The sequence below is a fragment of the Pseudorasbora parva genome, chromosome 19, assembly GCF_024679245.1.
Source record: "Pseudorasbora parva isolate DD20220531a chromosome 19, ASM2467924v1, whole genome shotgun sequence".
Lineage (NCBI taxonomy): Eukaryota > Metazoa > Chordata > Actinopteri > Cypriniformes > Gobionidae > Pseudorasbora > Pseudorasbora parva.
The window spans coordinates 4748275-4773631 of record NC_090190.1 but is presented as its reverse complement, the minus strand read 5'-3'; the positions used below and the strand labels follow the sequence as shown (position 1 = coordinate 4773631).

The 25357-nt window shown below is 42.0% G+C and overlaps 1 protein-coding gene across 1 annotated transcript in view; it reads left to right on the top strand.

Moving 5' to 3' along the window:
• ubp1 (upstream binding protein 1) overlaps positions 1-25357 on the top strand; it is a 46154-nt gene that overhangs the window by 16572 nt on the left and 4225 nt on the right. The window contains exons 2-13 of the mRNA XM_067425344.1: positions 3454-3605; positions 3703-3776; positions 5549-5654; positions 5783-5889; positions 7436-7588; positions 7786-7896; positions 9046-9159; positions 18912-19018; positions 19109-19163; positions 22858-22951; positions 23436-23526; positions 23623-23744. Coding sequence (XP_067281445.1) covers positions 3454-3605; positions 3703-3776; positions 5549-5654; positions 5783-5889; positions 7436-7588; positions 7786-7896; positions 9046-9159; positions 18912-19018; positions 19109-19163; positions 22858-22951; positions 23436-23526; positions 23623-23744 — 1286 coding nt within the window. The remainder of the gene's footprint in view (positions 1-3453; positions 3606-3702; positions 3777-5548; positions 5655-5782; positions 5890-7435; positions 7589-7785; positions 7897-9045; positions 9160-18911; positions 19019-19108; positions 19164-22857; positions 22952-23435; positions 23527-23622; positions 23745-25357) is intronic.

Sequence of the window (25357 nt, the reverse complement as noted above, 5' to 3'; positions counted from 1 at the left end):
TATCTTCTGCCTATTCACGCATTTTACATGGACTCCAATAGACATTTATCAATATGGCTGACGGTTTTCAGCATCTCTGATTCAAATGTTTTAGGTCTCAGGTCTTTGGTTAGCTAAGCCAGACTTAAACCAGGAGTTATCGTTTATCTTAACGATATAATAATTATTCTGAGGCCCCTTATATTGTACAGGAGAGTCTCGTCCTGTCCCAATCTTCCGCACAGATAGAAACTTTTGTAGTTCAGATCAAGCGGGATAACGCAACGTACGTGTCTACAGACATCATCAAAATCTCATTATTTTGATGGAACACATAATATATTGCTCGAGTCAAATGTATGGATTTTCTACAATACATTCGTTTGGAAATCACGCGGATAACCCTATTGCGCCTACGGGCTGCAGAGTTTTTCGTTTCAAAATTGGATTTTTGTACCGTTCATATTTTCATTAATATAATCCGGCTACTTCAACATTTCTCAGCATCTGTTTATGCTTGGGTTCGCCTTGCGCGTACCGTTCAATTCACAAAACAACACCAAAACAAAACGAAACAAAAACGCGCGTGCAGGTTATTAATACTCCAAAAATACACAATGAATAGAATATGAATATCACTCACACATACACAAACGTTTGAAACTTGCCCGATATTTCTCCACCATATAAATGTAACAACAACGACTCATGAGTTTAATGTCTCGGGGAATAATTAACTCAAAAGGGATTTAATATTCAATATTCATGAATTTATGAATATGATTTGCCAGTTGTTCATTACGTATTAAAATTTTCCGATAGGGAAAATTGTTTAATTAAATACAAGTAACCCTTTATGAAATTGCTTGAAATTATCCTACTAAGTTTGTCCTGCAAATTAGTTATAGACTTTCCAAATCAATTCTCAATAATGGATTACTGCTTTACGAGCGCATGAGAAACATTAACTTTACTGATCAGGATAAGTTTAATATTTCAAATGGTCATACAGTTTACTTTACTAACATAGTAGCATAAGCAGTTAGGTAACGTTTAGATCGCAAGTTTCATTGACTTTGTGTATGTGGCAGAATAACAGATTCAACTCATTAAATGTCTTTCGGAGGTTTAATAAACACAGACTAAAAATAACACTACAATTCACACAGAAAGTACATACTAAATATGCATCAAGAGAGTAGAAGTATAGATATTAACGAAAGAATACATAAAAGAGAATAATGAATAGACTGAAGTTAGAGAGAGATAAAAGAGAGAGAGAGAGACAAAGAGAGTGAGGGGGAGAGAGAGACAAAGAGAGTGGGGGGGGGTAAGCAAGGCATGCTTTCCTTCAGTTCAACCAAATACGACCTTCACGGAGTTAATTTATCCCAACGGGAGAATAACACACCCTCTTTACAGCAGTAAGAAATAGAATACTTGCATTCTTTTTGGTTTCGTTTTGGCTTCTCGCTTGTGTGCGTATGTGTCTCTGCGTGTTCAAATGTCCTGCATGTCCGGCGGTCCTTTCCGAGGTTGGGAGGGAAGCGGCTGTTTGCTTTAGCGATGCTTCGTGTTCTTGAAGATCGGATTGTAGAAGAGAAGATTTTTGGAAGAGCTGAGGCCTGCTTGGAGGGCCTGCATTGGTGGCCTGGCTCAATGCCAGCCACAAAAACGTGTTGGTTCAGCCAGAGAGAGAAGAGAGAGAAGGAGGAAGTCTTCACTGGTCTTTTAAGGTCTGGAAATAGTCCCACCCTCCAGGGTTAGACTTAACCAATGAGAGTGTTGGGATTTCCCGGCGGGAAATTCCTCAGCAGAATTTATAGCTCTTTGTTTGAAGGTTCGACTCAGTGGGTCTCTGAGTCTTCATACTATAATTAATGCAACAAACACACACTGCATTTTCTGAATAAGTGATATACATGGAAGTGTAAGTCGTGAAGTGAGCATTAATTTGATAGGAGACATGACATATATGAGGTTATCTGAACTAGTAATTTGTTAAGACAAAGATAAAAATATGCAAAATACCATACAGAATAAACATTTTACAAAACAGTTATGTGTTTACATATAATGTCCTGGGGTGCATGTTCATTTATAGATGGTTTGTCTATAATTTGAGGCAAAAGCTCTGTGTCTTTGTGTCTGAAACTTCATGTGGCCAAATTCCTTTCGGGGCCATAAAAACCCTTATCAGATGGTTTCCAGGGTGACTGAAGAATCTTTCTCTGTTGTGTTGGGGGAAGGTCTGTCCATCAGCACACTTTCAAAACATATTTGTTAAAGGTAACTGGCGATTGTGTGTTTGATTCGCCTGAGTCGCTACAGATCCATATACAGCTATGCAATCACTAAAAACAGCAGGGCGTTTTTAAAACGCTTAACGGGAAAATCACTATAGGGTGAGTTGCACCAATAAGGATTAAATGAAGCAAAGTTATTCTGGGTTTGATTCGGTGTTGACATGGTGTGTGTCAGCGTTGGTGTTATTGGATTTTGCTTTGGGAACCCTCAGAAAACTTGATCTCGATTTCTCTCAGAATGGACTTTGCTGACTATCGACTTCAAACAGGGGTAGCTCAAATTGCGACTCATTTTGCCTGCACGGGTCACATATTATGAGAAACATGAATATGTTTTTTTGACCTTGAATGCATGTAAACATTCCAGAAGACTCCAAAACAAAATTATGAAGCTTTAAAATAGCATAATAGGGGCACTTTAAATGTTATCAGTTTCGTGATGCACAAAATTTGTGGTCGGCAAGATGTTTTAATGTTTTAGAAAGAAGTTTCCAATGCTCACCGTGGCTGCATTTATTTGATTAAAAATACAATAAAAACAGCAATATTTTTTTATATTATTACTATTTAAAAATAACAGTTTTCTAGTGTAATATAGTAAAATGTAATTTATTCCTGTGATCAAAGCTGAATTTTCAGCATCATTTCTCCAGTCTTCAGTGTCACATGATCCTTCAGAAATCATTTTGAAATAATAATTTGTTGCTCAAGAAACCTTTCTTATTATTATCAATGTTGAAAACAGTTGTGCCGCTTAATATTTATGTGGGAACCGTGATATAGAATAGAAAGAACAACATTTGATCTGAAATAGAAATATTTTGTTATATATGGTAATTTTTTAACCTTGTTGACTGAACTGTACTGACCCCAAACTTTTTAACAGTAGTGCATTAATATATGTTTGTAAATCCATTAATTTGTGACCACCCTTCTTTATTTGTATTTCCCAGTAGTCTGATGAGAACACATGCTCTATGTTTGTGGTTCAGAAGTGTGTCGTGACTCGTGTGGTTTTTAAAGAGTGTATAGGTGAAACCGGGCTCCTCATATACCTGTTTCCATAACAACCATTTCCATGCTGACTGAAGAGGGTCTGTGGTCCTAACCAACATTATTCACAGTCTCATAACTTCTGTTTCTCTGTGTGTCTGTCTTTGTTTCTCAGTGATGTGTTGGCTCTGCCCATCTTTAAGCAGGAAGATGTTAGCGTTCCCGTGGAGTCTGACACCAAGAATCCTCCATTTCAGTACGTGCTGTGTGCCGCCACCTCCCCTGCTGTGAAGCTACACGAGGAGACGCTCACCTACCTAAACCAAGGTATGGTTTCACTTTCCATTACCTGTCGTTTCTTTCTCTGTGCCTGCAAGAACACACAGAGAATGTGTTCAATAACACACTTTCCTCTCCCATGTAGGCCAGTCTTATGAGATCCGATTGCTTGATAACAGGAAAATAGGGGAGATGCCTGAACTCAACAAGACTGTGAAGGTGGGAGATTGTGTGTGTGTGTGTGTGTTTTGTCAGCGCAGTGTGCTTGGGGTTTGGTGTGGTGTGGCGACTCCTGCACCAGTGAATCTACAGCGCTGTGGCTAAAGACGCGAGATGCAAGGTTTCCGCCGGACAGCAACGTAATATTTAACTTAGGTTGAGAGTTTTGACCGACTTGAATTTGGTAAAAAAAATTATGTTTTGGGGAATACTGCAAATAAAGATTAACCAATATGATTATGATATTTTAATAAAATACTCATTTGTGAACAGTATTGTTCACTGGCACAGTTGTGTCATGGTGGCATTGTTGGATGCAATTTATCTATAAATATGATCATTTAAAACTGCTAAACAATTAAAGCCACAACATGTAATTTTTCCTCCGCTAGATGTCGCTTATTGAAAACAAAGGCGTAGCTTGATGAAACCTTGATTTCGCAGAGCTTTTATTCTGCCGCAGACGAGCGCTTCCACTTCTGCTCATGTGTATGTTAGGTAACGCAGCGCTGTTTATCATATTAGATACATTATTTGAGTGTGTTGAAAGTTATGCTAGTGAGCTAGATCGATGTTAGACATGGTAAAACATGCTGCTCTCGGTAAATTAAGAAAACAAGATTTAAACAAGACTGTTAAGTTAAATAACAATAATTAGTTTTCTGTCGATGAATGTCTCCAAACAGTTGCTCACCTGTCTAATAAAACACATCATATATTAAAGCGTCTTTGGTGTTTCCATGGTTTCTACAAAATAAAAATAAACTGGAAATCGAGGGGAACGTGGGTATGATGTCATTGATAGTCGACAAATGACAAAATAGCTTTTTCTGGATTTAAACATTCATGGAAACATTTGGGATAATGTAAGAACACAAGTCAACAAAATCTATAACATTGCTCTAGTGGGTTTTGGATATTTTAATCAAAAATTATTATATATTGTGCCTTTAAGTGAAAAAGGTGAATTGAAAAAACGAATACATTGTCTCTAAGTCTCTTCTGCTCACCAAAGCTACTCAAGAAAATAATTAGAAAAATTAAAATTTGATCAGAATACAGTAATATTGTGAAATATATATATTTTTTCTATTTAAATATATTTTGAAATGTAATTACTTTATTCATTATTACTCCAGTCTTCAGTGTCACATGATCCTTCAGAAGTCATTCTAATATCATGATTTGATGCTAAAAACAATTCTGATTATTATCAATGTTGAAAGTTCAGCATTTACTTGAAGCAGAAATCTTTTGTAGCATGTCTTCACTGTCAATTTTTAATCCATTTATGCATAAATGATTGCGTGAATGCCGAATACAAGTATTAGTTTCTTTGGAACCAAAATCTTACTCACCCCAAACTTTTGAACAGTAAATACAGAATATTTCTCTTGCGTTGTCTTTGCTTGCCTCCTATGTAAACAAGCAAACAGCCTAAACAGTCTAATCTGATTCAGTCAGTTCTTTAAATGAATCACATCACAAATGGTTTTGAATCAACCTGAGGAATCCTTCACTGAATCAACCACACATCTGCTGTATGTTTGTTCTGGAGTGCAGCAAGTGAAGACGCAGTGGACGTTTACACTGTTTTTATGTCATCAAATTCCAGCTACAAGCTCACAACTCTGGAAAAATCTAATTTGTTTTGCGGCGGTGCTGTAGATTCAGCGGTGCAGGATGGACTGGTGTGGTGTATGGCTCTTTAAGAGTGCTGCTTGTCCTGATGGTTTTGTGTTTGTGTGTGTTTGGTTTGGGGTGAATTATAGAGTTTAGTTAGGGTGGTTTTCCATGACCGAAGGCTTCAGTACATGGAGCATCAGCAGCTGGAAGGTTGGAAATGGAATCGGCCTGGCGACCGCCTCCTCGACATCGGTGAGAGCTTGTCGTGTGATTATATTAGTTTGCCGTCATAATTTTTTTGTTTCTTTCATCAGGATAAGCGTTTCAAGCGGCGTAAAGCCTCGAGAGGGAGTTTTTACTGTGCGTTATGTCTGTTACAGATATCCCCATGTCAGTTGGCATCACCGAGCCCCACACACACTCGTCACAGCTAAACGCCGCAGAGTTCCTGTGGGATCTTTCCAAGCGAGCCTCTGTTTTTGTGCAGGTACACACTAGCACTCACAAGATTTCTCTTCTGCTCTGTATTTAAGATCAAACCATGAACACGCTGTCATGTTGAGGTAGTTTAAAGGTTAAAATCAGCATGAAACGGAAGTTGCGCAAGTCTTTTCTTTTTTCCTTTTTGTTTGTGGGCAATAGAGTGCTGCCGGTATGACGTCAAACCCCAGAAGACTCATTCTCCACCGGTTCCCTTGAGATGCACACACCCCATCAAGAACTGTGGCCTAACATAGCATGCTAGAAACATAATAATCACTGCAATAATGATCCAATCATAGACTCATTTGCCTATTAAAATCGATATATGGGTGTGTGTGATTTAAGTATATATTTAAATGCTAATTTTACACTAACTCCGCCTACTGATATCTGGTTAGGCCAGATTAAATTATGGAAGATGCTGCTTTGACACAAAGCGTGCCACCATTTGCCGAGCTCACTCTACTCACTTTTTCCATCACATATCAGATCGGAAAGGCCTTTTTTTGTTTTTTAGTAAAAATGAATAAAATAAAATAAAGTGTCAAACGTGTGTTTAATAAAAAAGTGTTTATGGGTAGGTTTAGGGAGGGATTTATTGTGCAAGTAAGATGGCATCCATTTAATAATTTTAATACAAATAATTATATTGCATACCATGTAATGTACAACACTGAGGTGCAAATAGTATCTGTGGAAATACTGCTATTTTTTCCTAGTGTAAATAGAATCTATTGCTACTTGTACTTAGTGTAAATATCATCTGTCACTATTTGCACTTAGCCGTTGCGTTTAAGTATTGTCAAGCTAAGTTTACCACATTTTACTACTAATACTTATTATTAAACCCCATAGAAAAATCTCAAGGGAACTGGTGTCAAATTAGTCTTCTGGGTTTGACGTCATCCCTGCAGCAGTCTATTTGATGGTTGTGGTTTGCTATTGGTCGATATCATGTGAGTGACAGGTTGCCCCACCCTCACACCTTTAAACACATCATCAGAGAAGAGAAGGGATGCTGGAAGAGGGAGGGGAAGTTATTTTGATGAAAGATTTTGAGGGCACATGATTAAAAAAAAATTTACACAGATAAATCATTCATAATAAATAGTGCAAAATTGCACGAAAACAATATTGCAATATACTCTGCATATTGTTTCAGGTCAATTTTAGTGCTCGCTGTCAAGATACTCACAGCTGGTGTAGTTGATGAACATTACATGCCTGGAGCACAATCTCATTGGCCATAAATTGTCTCTCACTCTCAAAGGAGCTATGCAGATGTTGTGCCAATAGAGTCAGGCATGTTTGAGATGATCTTAATGTCCCAGACATGTTGTAGAGTGTCTGATTTGGGCCACTGACTCTTTGACATTATCTCTTGACCAGGAAAGCGTCCGATCAAGTTTCAAACATGAATATCATTCCAGTTGATTAAATGGATCTGGCATATCTTAATCTGTGCAGAAATCGTGTAACGCACGAAGCTCTGGGAAGCGATCATTTGCTCCACGCTCATTAACTTTCTTTCCTTCCTTCTCTCGCTGAAGGTTCATTGCATCAGTACAGAGTTCACCCCGCGGAAACACGGCGGAGAGAAAGGAGTTCCGTTCCGGATCCAGATCGACACCTTTAAACAAAATGAAAGTGGAGAATATACTGAGCACCTGCACTCCGCCAGCTGCCAGATCAAAGTCTTTAAGGTGACGTCACATGCATGCAAGCATGCATCAAATGCAAGGAAATATATATTTGGTTAAAGACCTCAGGTTTGAATTCATACCCCCCTTATTTTTACTATACTGAATGCTTGTGCTGTTAAAAAGCTTGTTTTCAATCATTAATGTGACGTACGTCTTCAGGATGCACTAAAGTGTTTCTCATATCTTGCTATGAACAGCCAAAGGGAGCAGACAGAAAACAAAAAACGGACAGAGAGAAGATGGAGAAAAGGTCTGCGCAGGAGAAGGAGAAATATCAGCCCTCTTATGATACCACTATTTTGTCAGAGGCAAGAATATTTAAGTAACGTTTTGTTGGCTTGTTTGTTTTCTTACATGATATGTCGGTGATCTTGGATTTACAGCATCGCATACAAAAAGTGTTTGGCTACTGATTTTAGAAATGCCCTATTTATAGATGTATGCGATTCATTTAGTCTGATGATAAGGGGTTGCTGATATAAAGTGAATGTTAATTCGCTGGTCATGTTACTTCTAGCATATGGCGGAAATCACCTTATGTCGAATTTAATATCAGAGGCCTAAAATAATCTATGAATGGAGTTTTCATCTCATGTCAAATAGGCTTGCTGCGGTAGTTGTTGTTACACAGTGTTCGTACACCAATTACATTACTTACCCACCCCGGCATCTTCCCCACTGCCGTTTTGCTGTTTTATGGGAATAAAAATCATTTAGTTCAGTAGGACAATCGACACTACAGTTATCAACTGAAAGCGTCTGCTCTGCTCCATATACAGCACGAGCTGCAGAGTCGCAGCACAGTGCAGCAGGAGTCAGGTATCATATGAAGAGATGACTGACAGGACGATGGACAGAGGATTTGGTGCGTAACAGATCCTGAGCGTAATTGACAAATCTCTTATCTTGTAAAATGTGCAAGAGCACGTGTGATCACGAAGTCGAAAGCGATTGCGCATTCAAAAACGATTTCAATACAGTGCTTTTTGATAGCGGCTCCCTGATGCACACAAATTATATACAATAGCTCCTCCCCCCAACCCCCAATCACCGGGTGTTATCGGTAATACCGGTTTATTTACCAATGTGAAAATGTCCTCACTGTGACATCCATAATGTCAAAGTACATCATTTCTAACATAGTTTAAATACTATTCATTTCTATAGGATTGAAGCTTTTTAAGCTAGAAGCAAATCACAGACCATGTCTGTGGCGCATAAATCGGCTTTATAAAAGAAAAAAAGGACCAGCTCTTTAAAATGTTTTTCCTAAACTTCCCATTTCAGTAGCAAGAACACCAAAACATAAATTTATTTGGGTTTTTAATACAAAAATAAGATTCTGCACCTTAAACTTGATTCAAATATATGTCTGTTTGACTAATGTATTCGTGTGTGTGTGTGTGTGTGTGTGTGTGTGTGTGTGTGTGTGTGTGTGTGTGTGTGTGTGTGTGTAGACACGATTGGAGCCTGTGATTGAGGAGGCTGTAGAACATGAGCTAAAGAAATCCAGCAAGCGGACACTTCCTGCAGACTGTGGAGATTCCATCGCCAAAAGCAAGAGAGGAAGTGTAAGCACCCACTCACCTCCGCTGTTCAGTTCACTCATTCCAGACATCAAATCTTTGTCCATATTTGTTTGTAGATCAGTCTCCTTCATCAGTGTGTGCCCGGTCTAGGGCTGCCCCCTAATAGTCGACCAATATTTAGGTGGTAGATTTGGGGTTGTTCGCAGATTCTAACACAGTCCGTAATGGACAGATTTTTACTGTGTCCGGTCCATGAGGTAATTATGTCGGACAGGAAATTCCAAGTGCAGGATTATTTCAAGAGGGTAAAGGGTGACCACAAAAAGGTCACGGGCAAACACCTTTCGCCACTTTACATGGCCGCTCGCTCTAATGTTAAGCTAGGGTGCATCTCAATCAGCTCCCTCGTTCAGTAGTCACGGCTAGGGTTGGGTATCTTTTTGAATTTATAACTATTCCGATTTCGGAATAGTGAAGCAATATCATTCACATTTGTTCTAAGTCTTATTTGCAAAACATTTAATTGCTGCTGAATACCATGAACAAAAATCAACAGGCTAAAGAACACTCAAGCAAGGAACTTTTGCCTGTGGTTTAAAAATAGCATAAACAACGAGCCTAACTAATATAAATCTCAGGCATTATTAAACACAAGTAAACACTTAGGGCGTTTTCACACCTGAAAGTCCGCACCAAGGTCCGAACCAAAGTTTGTGTTTGGACATTTGGTTCTTTTTGGTTTGCTTTCACATTGCAATTATGTTAACGCACCAAAGAACTTTACATGACGCACTGGCGTCCTGTCGTCATTATCTATGTGGGCTGCATCTTAACATTGATTGGTTTGTTGGCGGACGTGCGTCTGACGTCAGTGCGTTGTCAATTCAGCGGCTAACTTTGACAAGAATGAATGAACAGACGCATCGTTGCCAATACTGTTAATATTATAGCATTACTATCTGCAGCACCAACTATACTCGAGGCAAATTCACCAAATGAACGTCCTCATTGTGCAAACATTTTATCGGCGCCGACAGAAAAGGAGGAGCTCCTAGAAGATAAAGGCTTTTTAGCCAAACAATGTATTTTATTTTATAGTTATGTTTAAATATTATAATGTTATTTTTAAATTTCATCTAGACTATATTGATTATGAAACGTGCACAGATGTGCAATATATGTCAAAGACATCGAGTCAGAAATAATTTTGACCACTTCATTAAGGGTGCTTTCACACCTACCTTGTTTGGTCCGGATTTTCTGACTTTTCAGTTTGGTACGAACCAAAATTACAGGTGTGAAACCTCCCTTAGTCATTCAAAAATAATAAATAAACAAATTAGCAATCGCACAAATCAATACAACTGAACAAAGATATGATTGAAATAAACAGCGTTTTAAGATTTTATAATTGAAGATAGTATTAATGTACAGGAACTATAATCAAATGTAAAATAACACTGCACTTCATAAATAAACTATACATTACAAATATAATTACACAAGTTATTCAGTCAAGAACAGCGAGTGCATTTTCTCATTGTCTTTTGTTGTTTGATTAACATTATAATAGAGAAGGCAGCAGGTTTATTAGGCTGCTGTCACTTTAAGAGCTGCACAGATCCAATATACTCTTACACATGCGTTTTCTTGTCGGTTTGCATTTATTTAAGACAACCGTCTTTGTTTACAGGGATATTTGGACACTTTTTTTGTATGTATTTGTCTTTTCTGTGCAAAAATACACGGAAGAGAACTCAGTTCAGTTCAGTCATGTCAAAAATATCTGTTCTGTCACAGTGTAAGCCTGTGACTACGCATGGTCTGAGTACACACACATACACAGATGCCATGTAAACATGGTCTGTTTGCAGACACTAGCAATCATGTATACACGGGTCTGTGTAGCGTTTGAGTGTATTGTGTGTTTAATATTCCAGAGCGTTGTTGTGTATAATGTTCTATAATGTCTATGTACAGATATGTGGTTTGTGTCTTTTGTGTCTAAGAATATGAATCAACATAAGCGTATATTATATCATAACTGAATCATTGATCTTTTTATTACTAACAGAAATAATCACTGTAACAAAGTTCTTAATGTGAGGAAGGAAGAGGACACGGGGGTCGGCTGGACGGTTGATGCTCTTTTATTTATCAACTCAATATCAAAAGCACACTTAGTAGTGTGGAGATTCTTTCCAACTCCAAACACTCGCGATCACTTCCGGGTCGGTACTTCCGGCTTCCGGTTTCTCAGTCCGTGTTTCAGCATCAACCGTCCGTCTCTCTCTCTTTCTGGTCTCTGCCGAGGTTTTATACCCTCTCCGCGCTCATTACTGGAACAAGAGACAGGTGTTATTAATCTGCGTCCAACCCACTCACTTACCGCTCGTCCCGCGGCTCTCTCTCCCGCTGCAGACCTCGCTGAACCACGCCCCCCTTGCCACATACCCCCACCGCCCGACTCAGGCCGGGGAGCCGTCCGGCCTGCAGGCCCCCCCCCCCCATTTCTGGAGAGGAAATCGGCCACAGCCATCTGAGCACCCGGCCTGTGGACCACCTTGAATTTAAACGGCTGAAGAGCTAGATACCAACGGGTGATCCGCGCGTTGGTATCCTTCATGCGGTGGAGCCATTGGAGAGGAGCGTGGTCCGAACAGAGGGTGAACTCTCGCCCCAGGAGGTAGTAGCGGAGGGTGAGAACGGCCCACCTGATGGCCAGACACTCCTTCTCTATGGTGCTGTACTTAGCTTCCCTTTTGGAGAGCTTACGGCTAATGTACAGCACCGGCCGCTCTCCCCCCTCCACCTCCTGGGCCAGGACTGCGCCCAGCCCCCTGTCCGACGCGTCAGTCTGCAACAAGAAAGGGAGAGAAAAGTCAGGGGAGTGTAAGAGCGGCCCGCCACATAGAGCAGCCTTCACTCGGGTAAAAGCCTGTTGACACGGCTCCGTCCACTGGACCGTATCTGGTAGCCCCTTTCTAGTAAGGTCAGTCAAAGGGCTGGTGAGGTCCGAATAATTTGGTATGAACCGTCTATAATATCCCGCCAGCCCCAAGAACTGCCTAACCTCCTTTTTGGTCTTGGGTCTCGGACAGGTTGCAATTGCTGCGGTCTTATCAATTTGGGGACGCACTTGTCCATGACCCAAGTGGAAGCCCAGATACCTTACTTCCACCCGCCCAATCGCACACTTCTTTGGGTTGGCCGTGAGCCCCGCTCCCCTCAGCGACCTCAAGACCGCCCTGACATGCTGCATATGCCGCTGCCAATCGTGACTGTAAATCACGATATCATCCAGATAGGCAGCAGCATATGCGGCATGGGGACGCAAAATCCTGTCCATGAGGCGCTGAAAGGTAGCGGGCGCCCCGAACAACCCGAAAGGAAGCGTGACAAATTGGTGCAATCCAAACGGCGTGGTGAAAGCTGTCTTTTCTTTGGACAATGGAGACAAGGGGATCTGCCAATAGCCCTTTGTTAAGTCCAGCGTCGAATAAAATCGAGCCGTGCCCAACCGATCAAGCAACTCGTCAACCCGCGGCATTGGATATGCGTCGAATTTCGACACAGCGTTCACCTTGCGGTAGTCCACACAGAACCTGACCGAGCCGTCTGTTTTGGGGACCAAAACTATCGGGCTCGCCCAGTCACTGTTGGACTCCTCGATTACTCCCATGTCGAGCATTGCGCCTAATTCTTCCTGAACTACCTTTTTCTTGTGTTCAGGCAAGCGATACGGCCGGCTGCGAACTACCACGCCCGGCTCGGTCTCGATATGGTGCTGAATCAAGTCGGTACGTCCCGGTAGGGGCGAGAACACGTCAGCGAACTCCGCCTGTAATTTTGATAAATCAGTGAGTTGTAACGGTGAGAGGTGATCTCCCCCAGGGGCCAGCGCGACTGATTGTGCTTTAATGCTCGCCTCTGGCCCGAGATCATCCTCTCCCCCGATCACCGTTGCCAACAACACTGATTCCACCTCATTCCATTTTTTTAGCAGGTTGAGGTGGTATATTTGACGTGCCCCGTTCCTATCGGATCGTATCACTTCATAATCGAGCTCTCCTACCTGTCGTGCGACCTCAAACGGCCCCTGCCACTTTGACATTAATTTTGAGCTCGACGTAGGGAGTAGAACGAGCACTTTCTCTCCCGGTGTAAATTTGCGTAGTTTTGTACCCCTGTTACATGACCGGCTCTGGCGGTCCTGGGCTTGCAACAAATTCTCCCTCGATAGCCGCCCCAAGGTGTGGAGTTTTGTTCGCAAGTCCAGCACATACTGAATTTCGTTCTTGGCCAAAGAAGGCCCCTCCTCCCAAGTTTCTCGTAGGACGTCCAGCACCCCCCGGGGCTGCCGTCCGTAGAGAAGCTCGAAGGGGGAAAACCCCGTGGAGGCTTGCGGGACCTCCCGCACAGCAAATAAGAGGGGTTCTAACCACCGATCCCAATTTTTGGCGTCTTCCTGTACGAATTTACGGATCATGGATTTAAGAGTGCGATTAAATCGTTCGACCAAGCCGTCTGTTTGTGGGTGATAGACGCTTGTTCGAATGGATTTAATGCCCAATAATCCGTACAATTCGCTTAACGTGCGTGACATAAACGCCGTGCCTTGATCAGTGAGGATTTCCTTCGGAATCCCCACTCGGGAGATTAAACGAAACAGTGCGTCCGCAACACTCTTCGCAGAGATGTTGCGGAGAGCCACTGCTTCCGGATATCGTGTTGCGTAGTCCACGATAACTAGCGCAAAACGATGTCCGCGTGCGGATCGCTCTAATGGCCCGATGAGGTCCATCGCAATTCTCTCGAAGGGGACCTGCATTAATGGAAGGGGGCGCAATGGCGCTTTTGGGGCGGCCAGTGGATTCACCAACTGACATTCAGGACAAGACGCGCACCACCTGCGCACATTGTCATGAATGCCTGGCCAAAAAAATCGGGTCATTAAACGATTCAGCGTGGCCGCCTGTCCCAGGTGGCCCGCCATCGGGTTAGAGTGAGCCGCCTGGAAAAGCATTTCCCGGCGGCTCTTTGGTACTAACAACTGGGTTGTATCTACCTTTGTCTGAGTGTCTTGGGTCACTCGATACAACCGATCTTTTATTATGGCAAAATAAGGATAGGAGACAGGCAAGGCAGGTTGGAGAGACTGTCCGTCGATCGATCGGACCTGCTGGAAAGCGTTCTTAAGGGTGTCGTCCTGGGACTGCTCCAGAGGAAAGTCATCGCGGTCCGAGAGAATTAGTCTCTCAATCCCGCTCGGTTCCTCTGGAGTTGTCTCCGAGGGTCCCGGTTCAGTCTCCCCAAGCTGTACTCGCACCGCCCCCTTCCTTGCCTTTTTCCCCCAAGCGGCATCCGCACACAACGATCCCAATAAAGCCGTAAAGGCGGGCCAATTCGTCCCCAGAATTAGCGGATGCCGGAGGTGTGGACTAACCGCCACCTCTATACACAAATCCGCCGCGAACTTTATGGGCGCCGCCATCTTGCCTGCCGCCATTACTGCGTGCCTGCGAAGTGCGTGACGGTGTGACACTTGCCGGTGTCCTCTAATGACATTTCAATGAAAGCGGATCCTGCACATTAAATAAAATGTCTGGTGAAAGGGAACATTGGGTAGATGATGTCAGGCATTGGCCAAAACTTACAGAAAGGTAATTTATTGACAACAGGATGTATTAATGTATAAATGCGTCTGCCAAATGTAATGTATAAGACAGCAATAAAACTGAACAATGTCATTGTGAGCTGTGTTGCTAATATTAGGGCCCTGCTTTCCGTGATCATGGAATTGTTTTACACAAACACGTTTTGAGAACATGAAATAACGAACAGTTATGAGGACTTATGCTGCACTTAGAGCAGCGCGTGGCAGTAATGCACGACGCGCTGTAAATGATAACAGAAAATAAATAAAACATACGTGCCTGTTACAAAGGGACTTTAAGTCACAATTACACAAATGTAACTTCGTAGTTTTCTCTATTGTTACTGACATATTATGGTACGAGTCCACTGCCTGAAAACCTCACGACACTGATTCATACGCAGCGGCTGATCTGTGATGTAGGATGCAGTATCTGGCCAATCCATCCCGAACTCATGCCCTGTAGTTTAGGTTCTGACGCTCATCGCATGCCAGATGATTAATAAAATAATCTTATACCTGTAGGAAGATGTATTCTATTGCTACAACTGGTCGTGGCTATTTATTGCAGCTTGTGAACATATGCATGAGCACATCGGTAGGTCACGCAAGTTTACGTGCTGATTTAATAAGGCCATATTTTTTGTAACTGATCATTTCATATATGTCTAACGTTAATTGTGACTAGGTCCGTTTGTAATGGACACGTATGCTTTAATTATTCTCTGTCTTTAAGTGGTTTTCTTTACGTTCATCACAGCGCGCCGTGCATTAACGTTACTGCCGCGCGCTGCTATTTATTTATATATTAATCAATTAATTGTATTATTATTGAAAGTATCAAGATTTACAAACAAATATCGCTGCATAAAATCAACTTCTTCGAATTCGAAATAGGATACAGAAAAGATATAGCCTGATGGAGCAGCTCTTAATATCCTGAATACAAACAGGGGGGAAAATAATAATAGTATGCATTCGTAACAAAAATAAAAATAATTTATAAGGGAAAAAAAGGTAGGCTATTATAACATGACATGAGGGGAGAATCAGTCATTGTTAAGCTATTAACCTCATTTGAGAAGTGTTTTCGTGTACGCACTGCTCTAAGTCCTTAGCAGCGAGGCACGCAGTAATGGCGGCGATGCTTTACTTCCGTGTTTCGCCGGATTTGTGTATACTATGCTTTTGCCCCCGAAATTGTATCGTGACTGGGACAACCGGATATTCCACCACATCCCCGTGCACACACCGTACCTTAACCATGCGGCTTGTATCCAATGCCCCAGGCTGCATCAGGCTTTGATGGATCGAGGTTTGGTTACATCCTGAATCCACCAAGGCCTGATATGTACCCCCCTTGATACTTACAGGAATTTGGTACTCTCCTGCTTGATCGGGGGTGGTCCGCTGGACGTCCGGGATCCGGATCATTGTCCCGATGTCCATCCTCGGACATCGGTCCACAAAATGATCCAGATCACCGCACCGCCAGCAGGCCAGCCCAGGCTTACCCGCCACCCCTGCGGCGGGGAGTGGGTTGGACAATGAGCGCGGGGAGGGCGCGGAACCAGAGCCACTATCACCCCCCATCCCCAGCAGCCCCGCCCCCCTGGGCGGAGCCCGCGAACTCCCGAGCGGTCCAGGGCCCATCCCACCCCGGCCTCTGGGGGAAATCCGAGGAGGGCCCGGAGGGCGTGACCTAGGGAGAGGGATAGGAGGAGAGGGAGACACAGAGGGGGGAGAGAGAGAGCGAGAGGTTAAAAGGGGTGCGCCGACCCCCGGGCACGCCACCAGGTGGTCCTCCGCCAGGTGGATGGCCGTCTCCAGCGACGTGGGCCGGTGGCACTGGACCCACTCGGCAGTTTTCCTTGGGAGCCGAGCGATGAACTGCTCCAGTACCACCAGATCGACGATGTGGTCCACGTCGCTTCCGCCGGCCAGGAGCCATCTGCGGCATGAGTCCCGGAGCTATTGGGCCATCGCGAAGGGTCGGCCGGCCTCCCCCCACTCCAGGGAGCGGAACCTCTGTCGGTGTTGCTCCGGGGAGCGGCCGACCCGCTGGAGGATGGCCTTCTTTAGGTCATCATAGTCCAGGAGGTTCGCCACCGGTAGCTGTTGTGCAGCCGCCTGGGCCTCGCCTGTCAGCAGTGGTATCAGGCGCACCGGCCACTGTGCCCGGGGCCACCCGCAGGCCTCCGCGGCCTTTTGAAAGAGGTCAACGAACGCCTCTGGGTCATCCTGTGGCCCCATTTTGTGCAGGGGCACGTGGACCGGTGCGCTGGCGAGCCCGGCGGCTTCGGTGCGAGCCTCCCGGTCGATCCAGCTCCGGAACTTCTCGCGGTCCTCTTGCTGGCCTCGGACAATGGCCTCGAAGCGGCGCTCCTGGTCTGCCCGAAGGTCCAGCATGGCTTGGTGTTGGTCCTGATGGAGGACCGCGAGGGATGTAATAATGTCCGCAAATGGCGAGGCGGAGGGCGTCTGCATGGCGGCGGCGCTGTCCTACTTCCTCCCGGGTTTCGGCACCAATGTAACAAAGTTCTTAATGTGAGGAAGGAAGAGGACACGGGGGTCGGCTGGACGGTTGATGCTCTTTTATTTATCAACTCAATATCAAAAGCACACTTAGTAGTGTGGAGATTCTTTCCAACTCCAAACACTCGCGATCACTTCCGGGTCGGTACTTCCGGCTTCCGGTTTCTCAGTCCGTGTTTCAGCATCAACCGTCCGTCTCTCTCTCTTTCTGGTCTCTGGTTCCGCCGAGGTTTTATACCCTCTCCGCGCTCATTACTGGAACAAGAGACAGGTGTTATTAATCTGCGTCCAACCCACTCACTTACCGCTCGTCCCGCGGCTCTCTCTCCCGCTGCAGACCTCGCTGAACCACGCCCCCCTTGCCACAATCACATTGCCATATTCCCATCTGGTCCATATTGTTTGGTCCATACAGCGCCATATATGTTACAAATACATTTAACACTTTTGAAGAGTCTTTATCAAACTTGTTATTATAAACTTGTACAGTTAAAAACCCAGTTAATTTATACAGCCTATTCGCCGTGTCAGATCAGCTCTTCCATGTTGATTGTGCCTGTATCTGTAAATTATATTTATTTTTGTTTGAATTATTTTTGTTATTTATGTGCTCTGATATAGAACTGCAGATTAAAGGTATTGTATGTATGTTTAATTATATATATATATATATATATATATATATATATATATATATATATATATATATATATATATATATATATATATATATATATATATATATATATATATGCGTGTATTGAAGTGGTATGGTCCAGGGGTACAGTACAGTAGTAGTAGGAAGTGGTGTTTGAGTTTACTGTATATGCAGATACAATTTTTGAATTTAGCTGATCATGTTATATATTGGAAATATTTTACAGTTAGTGTTTCTTTAAATTTTTCTTGCACATTTGTTGTGGGACCATGTGGCAGTGGCACCAATAAATCACCCTCAAACCTTACTCAGCGGTTTTCCTTGTCACTTCTGTCCTCCATCCCCGGGTCCAATCTTAACAAGGACGTTGTCATGTCACCATCAGTGTCACAATGTGTATTGAGCCAGGGTCCCTACTGTACTTACCAGTGCTCAAATTCGCCTACACTATTTACTGATTTTTAGGTGCATATTCAACACAGGCGGAGTGTGGAAGGTAAATTAGTACCACACTTACTGCATGATGTTAAACCTAACGTGCATTTCTCTCTTAATATACTATGGAGATAACGAGTCACCATCGTTAACTTCATCTTTGCAGCTGACACTAGTTTATTAATAAATAAATAAATAAAAATGTTCAGACAGTCTCTTTTCTGTTTTGTCTGACACATTAATACCGGTGCCTTGCAGCAAGTTTATGTGTGCGCTTGAGTGCTTAATTTATATTTCAACGGCTCAATGGTTCATATAATGTATATATTATTGCATATGAATTAATATTATATACATGAAACTTGTGACTTAAATGTACGACTACCAGTCAACTAGAAAACTCTTTTGTCGGGGGAAGCCCTAGTCAGATCATATTTTAGAGCTCCACACTAACACTTTTATTTAGCATCACTTCTGACTTCTGACATATCTCTCTTTCTCCCATTGTAGTGCTCTCCATGGCCAGATAATGCATACGTCAACCCCAATACAGCAGCTACACCCACCTTCACCTCCAGCACAAACTCCTACAGCACTAGCAGCACAGTACCAGACAGGTGACGCTCCCCTGAAAGATCTTGGTTTCTTTTACAGTGTCCCATGAACCTCAGTTATTCTTTGGCTAATGCTTTTACTTCTGTTTTTAGTGAGTCATCTTCCCCTAACCATCAAGTGGACCTTGGTTGCCTCATATCTGTGGAGGTTAGTATATGTTTGTATGTCTTATTTTTAATATTTTGCTTTAAGGGTGCACATTATGATGCATCTTACCAGAGCAAAATCAGCTTTTATTGCGGATTTAGCTCTGGCAAGATGATTTAGAGTCATGGCCTCCATATAGGCTACTGATATAACTGAAGGTTAAATGCCAGATTTACTAAACTGGGCTAATTAGCATGAGACCGCAATCCCATAAAAGCACTGATGGAAGTGGATAGTTCTGCAGATGATCTACTTACAATGCACAAAATTAAGAATTCAGATGCAGCATCTCATTGCCGTTATGACAAACACAAAACTAGCATAGGGCCACAAACAGGCAGAGCCGATGATAAGGATGTGTGAGTACTAATAATGTGGCTTGGCAAGCGGTGTGTTCAAATAATGTCTTTCTTAGACATTCCGAATAAATGAACACAAGTGGACAAAATTATTTTCCTCCTTCTTCCTCTTTTCTTTTTGGGTGTTAAATGCCAGTGGTGCAAACACCAGTAAATTGACGAGTGCAAACCTTAGTAAATCACCTTGCATGATTATTTAAATACTCTCCTCGCATAAATTTTGCATCTAAAAGGGAAACTCCTACAAATGCATATGCAATAAGGTGAGGTGTCCACACATTTTTAAGTGCTATTTTTCACTGCATGCCTTTAGTAAATCCTGACAGTAGATTTTTAATGCCAAAAGAGGGTTTGAGCTGGCGCAAGCTCAATCACCCTGCCAGCAGCCATATTACCCTGTAGCCCAAGACTGGTTTCCCACTGAAGCTAAGCAGGGCTGAGCCTGGTCAGTACCTGGATGGGAGACCAACTGGGAAAAGTAGGTTGCTGCTGGTAGAGGTGTTAGTAAGGCCAGCAGGGGGTGCTCACCCTGTGGTCTGTGTGAGTCCTAACGCCCCAGTATAGCGATGGGGACACTATACTGTCAGAGAGCACCGTCTTTCGGATGAGACGTTAAACCGAGGTCTAGACTCCATGTGGTCATTAAAAATCCCATGGCACTTCTGGTAAAGAGTAGGGGTGTAACCCTTGATGTCCTGGCTAAAATCCCTCGATTGTCCCCTACCAATCATGGCCTCCTAATAATCCCCATGCACTGAATTGGCTCTATCACCCTCTCTCCTCTCCACCTATCGCTGGTGTGTGGTGAGCGTGCTGGCGCCGTTGTACTGTGGCTGCCGTTGCATCATCCGAGTGGAGCTACACACTGGTGGTGGCTGAGGAGAGACCCCTGACATGAGTGTAACAACAACGACTCATGAGTTTAATGTCTCGGGGAATAATTAACTCAAAAGGGATTTAATATTCAATATTCATGAATTTATGAATATAATTTGCCAGTTGTTCATTACGTATTAAAATTTTCCGATAGGGAAAATTGTTTAATTAAATACAAGTAACCCTTTACGGAATTGCTTGAAATTATCCTACTAAGTTTGTCCTGCAAATTAGTTATAGACTTTTCAAATCAATTCTCAATAAAGGGATTACTGCTTTACGAGCGCATAAGAAACATTAACTTTACTGATCAGGATAAGTTCAATATTTCAAATGGTCATACAGTTTACTTTACTAACATAGTAGCATAAGCAGTTAGGTAACGTTTAGATCGCACGTTTCATTGACTTTGTGTATGTGGCAGAATAACAGATTCAACTCATTAAATGTCTTTTGAAGGTTTAATAAACACAGACTAAAAATAACACTACAATTCACACAGAAAGTACATACTAAATATGCATCAAGAGAGTAGAAGTATAGATATTAACGAAAGAATACATAAAAGAGAATAATGAATAGACTGAAGTTAGAGAGAGATAAAAGAGAGAGAGAGAGACAAAGAGAGAGGGAGAGAGAGAGACAAAGAGAGTGGGGGAGGGTAAGAAACAGCTTTCCTTCAGTTCAACCAAATACGACCTTCACGGAGTTAATTTATCCCAACGGGAGAATAACACATCCTCTTTACAGCAGTAAGAATAAGAATACTTGCATTCTTTTTGGTTTCGTTTTGGCTTCTCACTTGTGTGCGTATGTGTCTCTGCGTGTCTCTGCGTGTCCGGCGGTCCTTTCCGAGGTTGGGAGGGAAGCGGCTGTTTGCTTTAGCGAGGCTTCGTGTTCTTGAAGATCGGATTGTAGAAGAGAAGATTTTTGGAAGGGCTGAGGCCTGCTTGGAGGGCCTGCATTGGTGGCCTGGCTCAAGGGCCAGCCACGATGACGTGTTGGTTCAGCCAGAGAGAGAAGAGCGAGAGGAAGAGAAGAGTTGGGGCCTGTCTTCACTGGTCTTTTAAGGTCTGGAAATAGTCCCACCCTCCAGGGTTAGACTTAACCAATGAGAGTGTTGGGATTTCCCGGCGGGAAATTCCTCAGCAGAATTTATTGCCCTTTGTTTGAAAGTTCGACTCAGTGGGTCTCTGAGTCTTCATACTATAATTAATGCAACAAACACACACTGCATTTTCTGAATAAGTGATATACATGGAAGTGTAAGTCGTGAAGTGAGCATTAATTTGATAGGAGACATGACATATATGAGGTTATCTGAACTAGTACTTTGTTAAGACAAAGATAAAAATATGCAAAATACCATACAGAATAAACATTTTACAAAACAGTTATGTGTTTACATATAATGTCCTGGGGTGCATGTTCATTTATAGATGGTTTGTCTATAATTTGAGGCAAAAGCTCTGTGTCTTAAAGTCTTTGTGTATAAGACTTCATGTGGCCACATTCTTTCCGGTCATAAAAGATCTTATCAGATGGTTTCCAGGGTAGCTGAAGAATCCTTCTCTGTTGTGTTGGGGGAAGGTCTGTCCATCAGCACACTTTCAAAACATATTTGTTAAAGGTAACTGGCGATTGTGTGTTTGATTCGCCTGAGTCGCTACATGAGTGTAAAGCGCTTTGGGTGTACAGTAGTACATCTGAAAGCGCTATATAAATGGCTAAAAAAAAAGCTGTTAGTAAATCTGGCCCTTAATCTCATGAATTTACAAGATTGTAAAAAAAAGTTTTAAATATGTCTTTGTATATGAAACATTTTTTAGGGGTGGGGGGATATTAAAGGTGCTGTATGTAAGTTTTTGACCGTACTAAAACATAATAATACCATCATATGTTGAGTTTTCCGAAAAACAATGCTACAGCATTTCTACAGTTATTCTACTTTAAAAATGTGTGTTCTGTGTCAGATTGTTTTTGTTTTGGTCTGTGTGATGGCGCACGTTGCCAATTTACCCAATAGTATTTCGACACCACAAGTCGCCAGTTGGTGGAAAACACAGTGTATTGCTGCCAGCGGACAAACTGGGTCAGAGATCACAGATTCTACCCAACCTAAAAAGCCTCAGCATCCATCTAAAAACCTCTATGAACGGAAGCACATTACAGTGTGTGAGTCTCCTCGCCTTCCATTGTCAATTGCGTTCGTTCCTATTGCGTGTCCTTAAACTGGCAACCCATGTGAGCGTCGAGTCTGAGGAGGAGGGGCGGGTCAAATCATATTTTGAGTTTGGACTGCAGTACCCATTTCAACCACTAACTCACTAGTCATTCTTACATACAGTACCTTTAGCCGCACCTTTTAAGGTGCGTATGCAGAATTGATATGGTTGCAATAAGATGTGTTGTTTAAATTGATGAAAATGAAAATAATTAAATCTATGAACTCTCTGCAGTCTCTGAGTCCCACAACCTCTATACAGGATACACAGAAGTGGCTCCTTAAGAACAGATTCAACTCATACAGTCGTGTTTTCACCCATTTCTCAGGTATTTAAACATTCACATGATCAGTTTTAGTGCAAAATGTAAACTACTCCTTTAGGGCTGGGTAAAAATATCTGTTTCTGATTAATCTCAGTCTTAATTTGAATTAACCGCATACGATTCTCAGTTGTGCTGCTGACGAGCTGCTCATTAAAACAAACATACCGTGTTTTCTGATTCACAAAGAAATGATTCTTATGAACTGGCTCTTTAAATGAATGGTTCAAAAAGACGAGTTGCCAGTTGGAATCAGTCTGAAACAGATGTGTATAATTAACAGTGTCTTTCAAGCGTAAGCAAAATGGACAGTACAAGAGAATTATACAATCAGACTGGATCAGATTCAAAATTTACTGGGAATTGGGAATTTCTGAGTCTAATCATATAGTGAAATCTGTGTTGATACCCAGCCCTAACACATACTCATTATTAAACTAAACTAATTAATAATAAGACCGATTTGATAATAAGTCTTTTCCCATCCTAGGTTCTGATCTACTGAAATTAACTCGTGAGGATTTAGTCCAAATTTGTGGTGCGGCTGATGGAATTAGACTCTACAATGCACTTAAATCACGGTAGGATAACAGAAGTGATGTTAAATATAATTGACTTGTTTTCTGACCATAATGAAAGAGTGAACTGAAGGATTGTGTGTTTGTGTCGCTGTACAGAGCAGTGCGTCCCCGACTCACGGTCTATGTGTCTCTGGAGGCGTCTCAGAGCGAGAGCCCTCTGCTGGAGAAACGTGGCCACAGCAAAAACGGCGAACACCGCAGTCCCACATCCATACCTGGTGTGTAAATGTCAATCGTAGAAACATGCACATACGTTCCTAACATAGCCCAAACATGCAGTGCAGCGTCATTCAGCAACACAAAACTGATTGATATATAATAATGAACTTTCAACAAAGTACTATCAAAAGTGTTCTCATTTTTCCTGATGCACTATTATAACACATGATCTGAAAATCATAAGGTGAATGACTATATAAAATTCACAGGGTTTTGTTTTTATGATTGGTGATATAAAATGGCATTCATATTAATGAACCTTTTTCTAATGATTACTGAATTTTAGTAAGGAAATTAAATAGGTTAGTTCACCCAAAAATGAAAATGATTTCATTAATTACTCACCCTCATGTCGTTGGACACCCGTAAGACCTTCGTTCATCTTCAGAACACAAATGAAGATATTTTTGTTGAGAGCTGAGAAAGGCTTCAGAAAGGCCTCCATTGGCATTCATTCCCACTCACAAGACCCATAAAGGCACTAAAGAAGACATTACAAAGTCCATCTCACTACAGTGGCTGTACAATAATGTTACAATGCGACGAAAATGGTTATTGTGTGCACAAAAATCAAAATAACGACTTAACGATATCCACCAAGTTATTGATGTGAACTCGACGCATGCGCGAGAATATGACGCAGATCCGCCGTTCAATACATGACCCGGAAGAGGAGGAGCCGCCGCTATCACGTGAGTTCACGTCAGAGACCTACACGGAAGACAATAACTTGCCGGATAAAGTCATTATTTTGATTTATTTTTTGCGCACAAAAAACTGTTTTCGTCGCATTGTAACATTATTGTACAGTCACTGTAGTGAGATGGACTTTGTAACGAAGTCTTTAGTGCCTTTATGGGTCTTGTGAGTGGGAATGTACTGAATGCTAATGGAGGCCTTTCTGAAGCCTTTCTCAGCTTTCAACAAAAATATCTTCATTTGTGTTCTGAAGATAAACAAAGGTCTTACGGGTGTCCAACGACATGAGGGTGAGTAATTCATGAAATAGTTTTGTGTGAACTAACCCTTTAAGCATAATTATATTACAGTATTTGAAAATTGTTGGACAGACATCAGACAGCATTCTTTCTTATTAAGAAATTAATACATTTATTTAAGTATTAAATTAGTCAGTTTCCACAAAAATATTGAGCAGCACGACTGTTTTCAACCTTGATAATAATCATAAATGTTTCTTGAGTATCAAATCATGTGACACTGAAGACTGGAGTAATGAGGCTGGAATTTCAGCTTTAATCACAGGAATAAATTAGATTTTAAAATTATAGTTATTTTATTCGAAAGTAATTTTAAATTCTTAAATTCTTCATTTCACAATATTACTGTTCCACTGTATTTTTTTTATTAAATGAATACACGTACACGTAAATACAATAGACATGTATTGTATAAAGTACTATGTAAATAAATGTGACTTGACGGCAACAAGACCACAACTCAAACCCGACGGCGCTCTCTCTGTAGCCACTTCTAATAACAGACTAACAGCGCACAGTTGACCCTCTCTGGTCAGACCATGAACTCATTCACCAAGAAAATAATCAGGTTACTCAAGTCTAAAAGTATGAATTCTACAGAACAATGTTTTGTT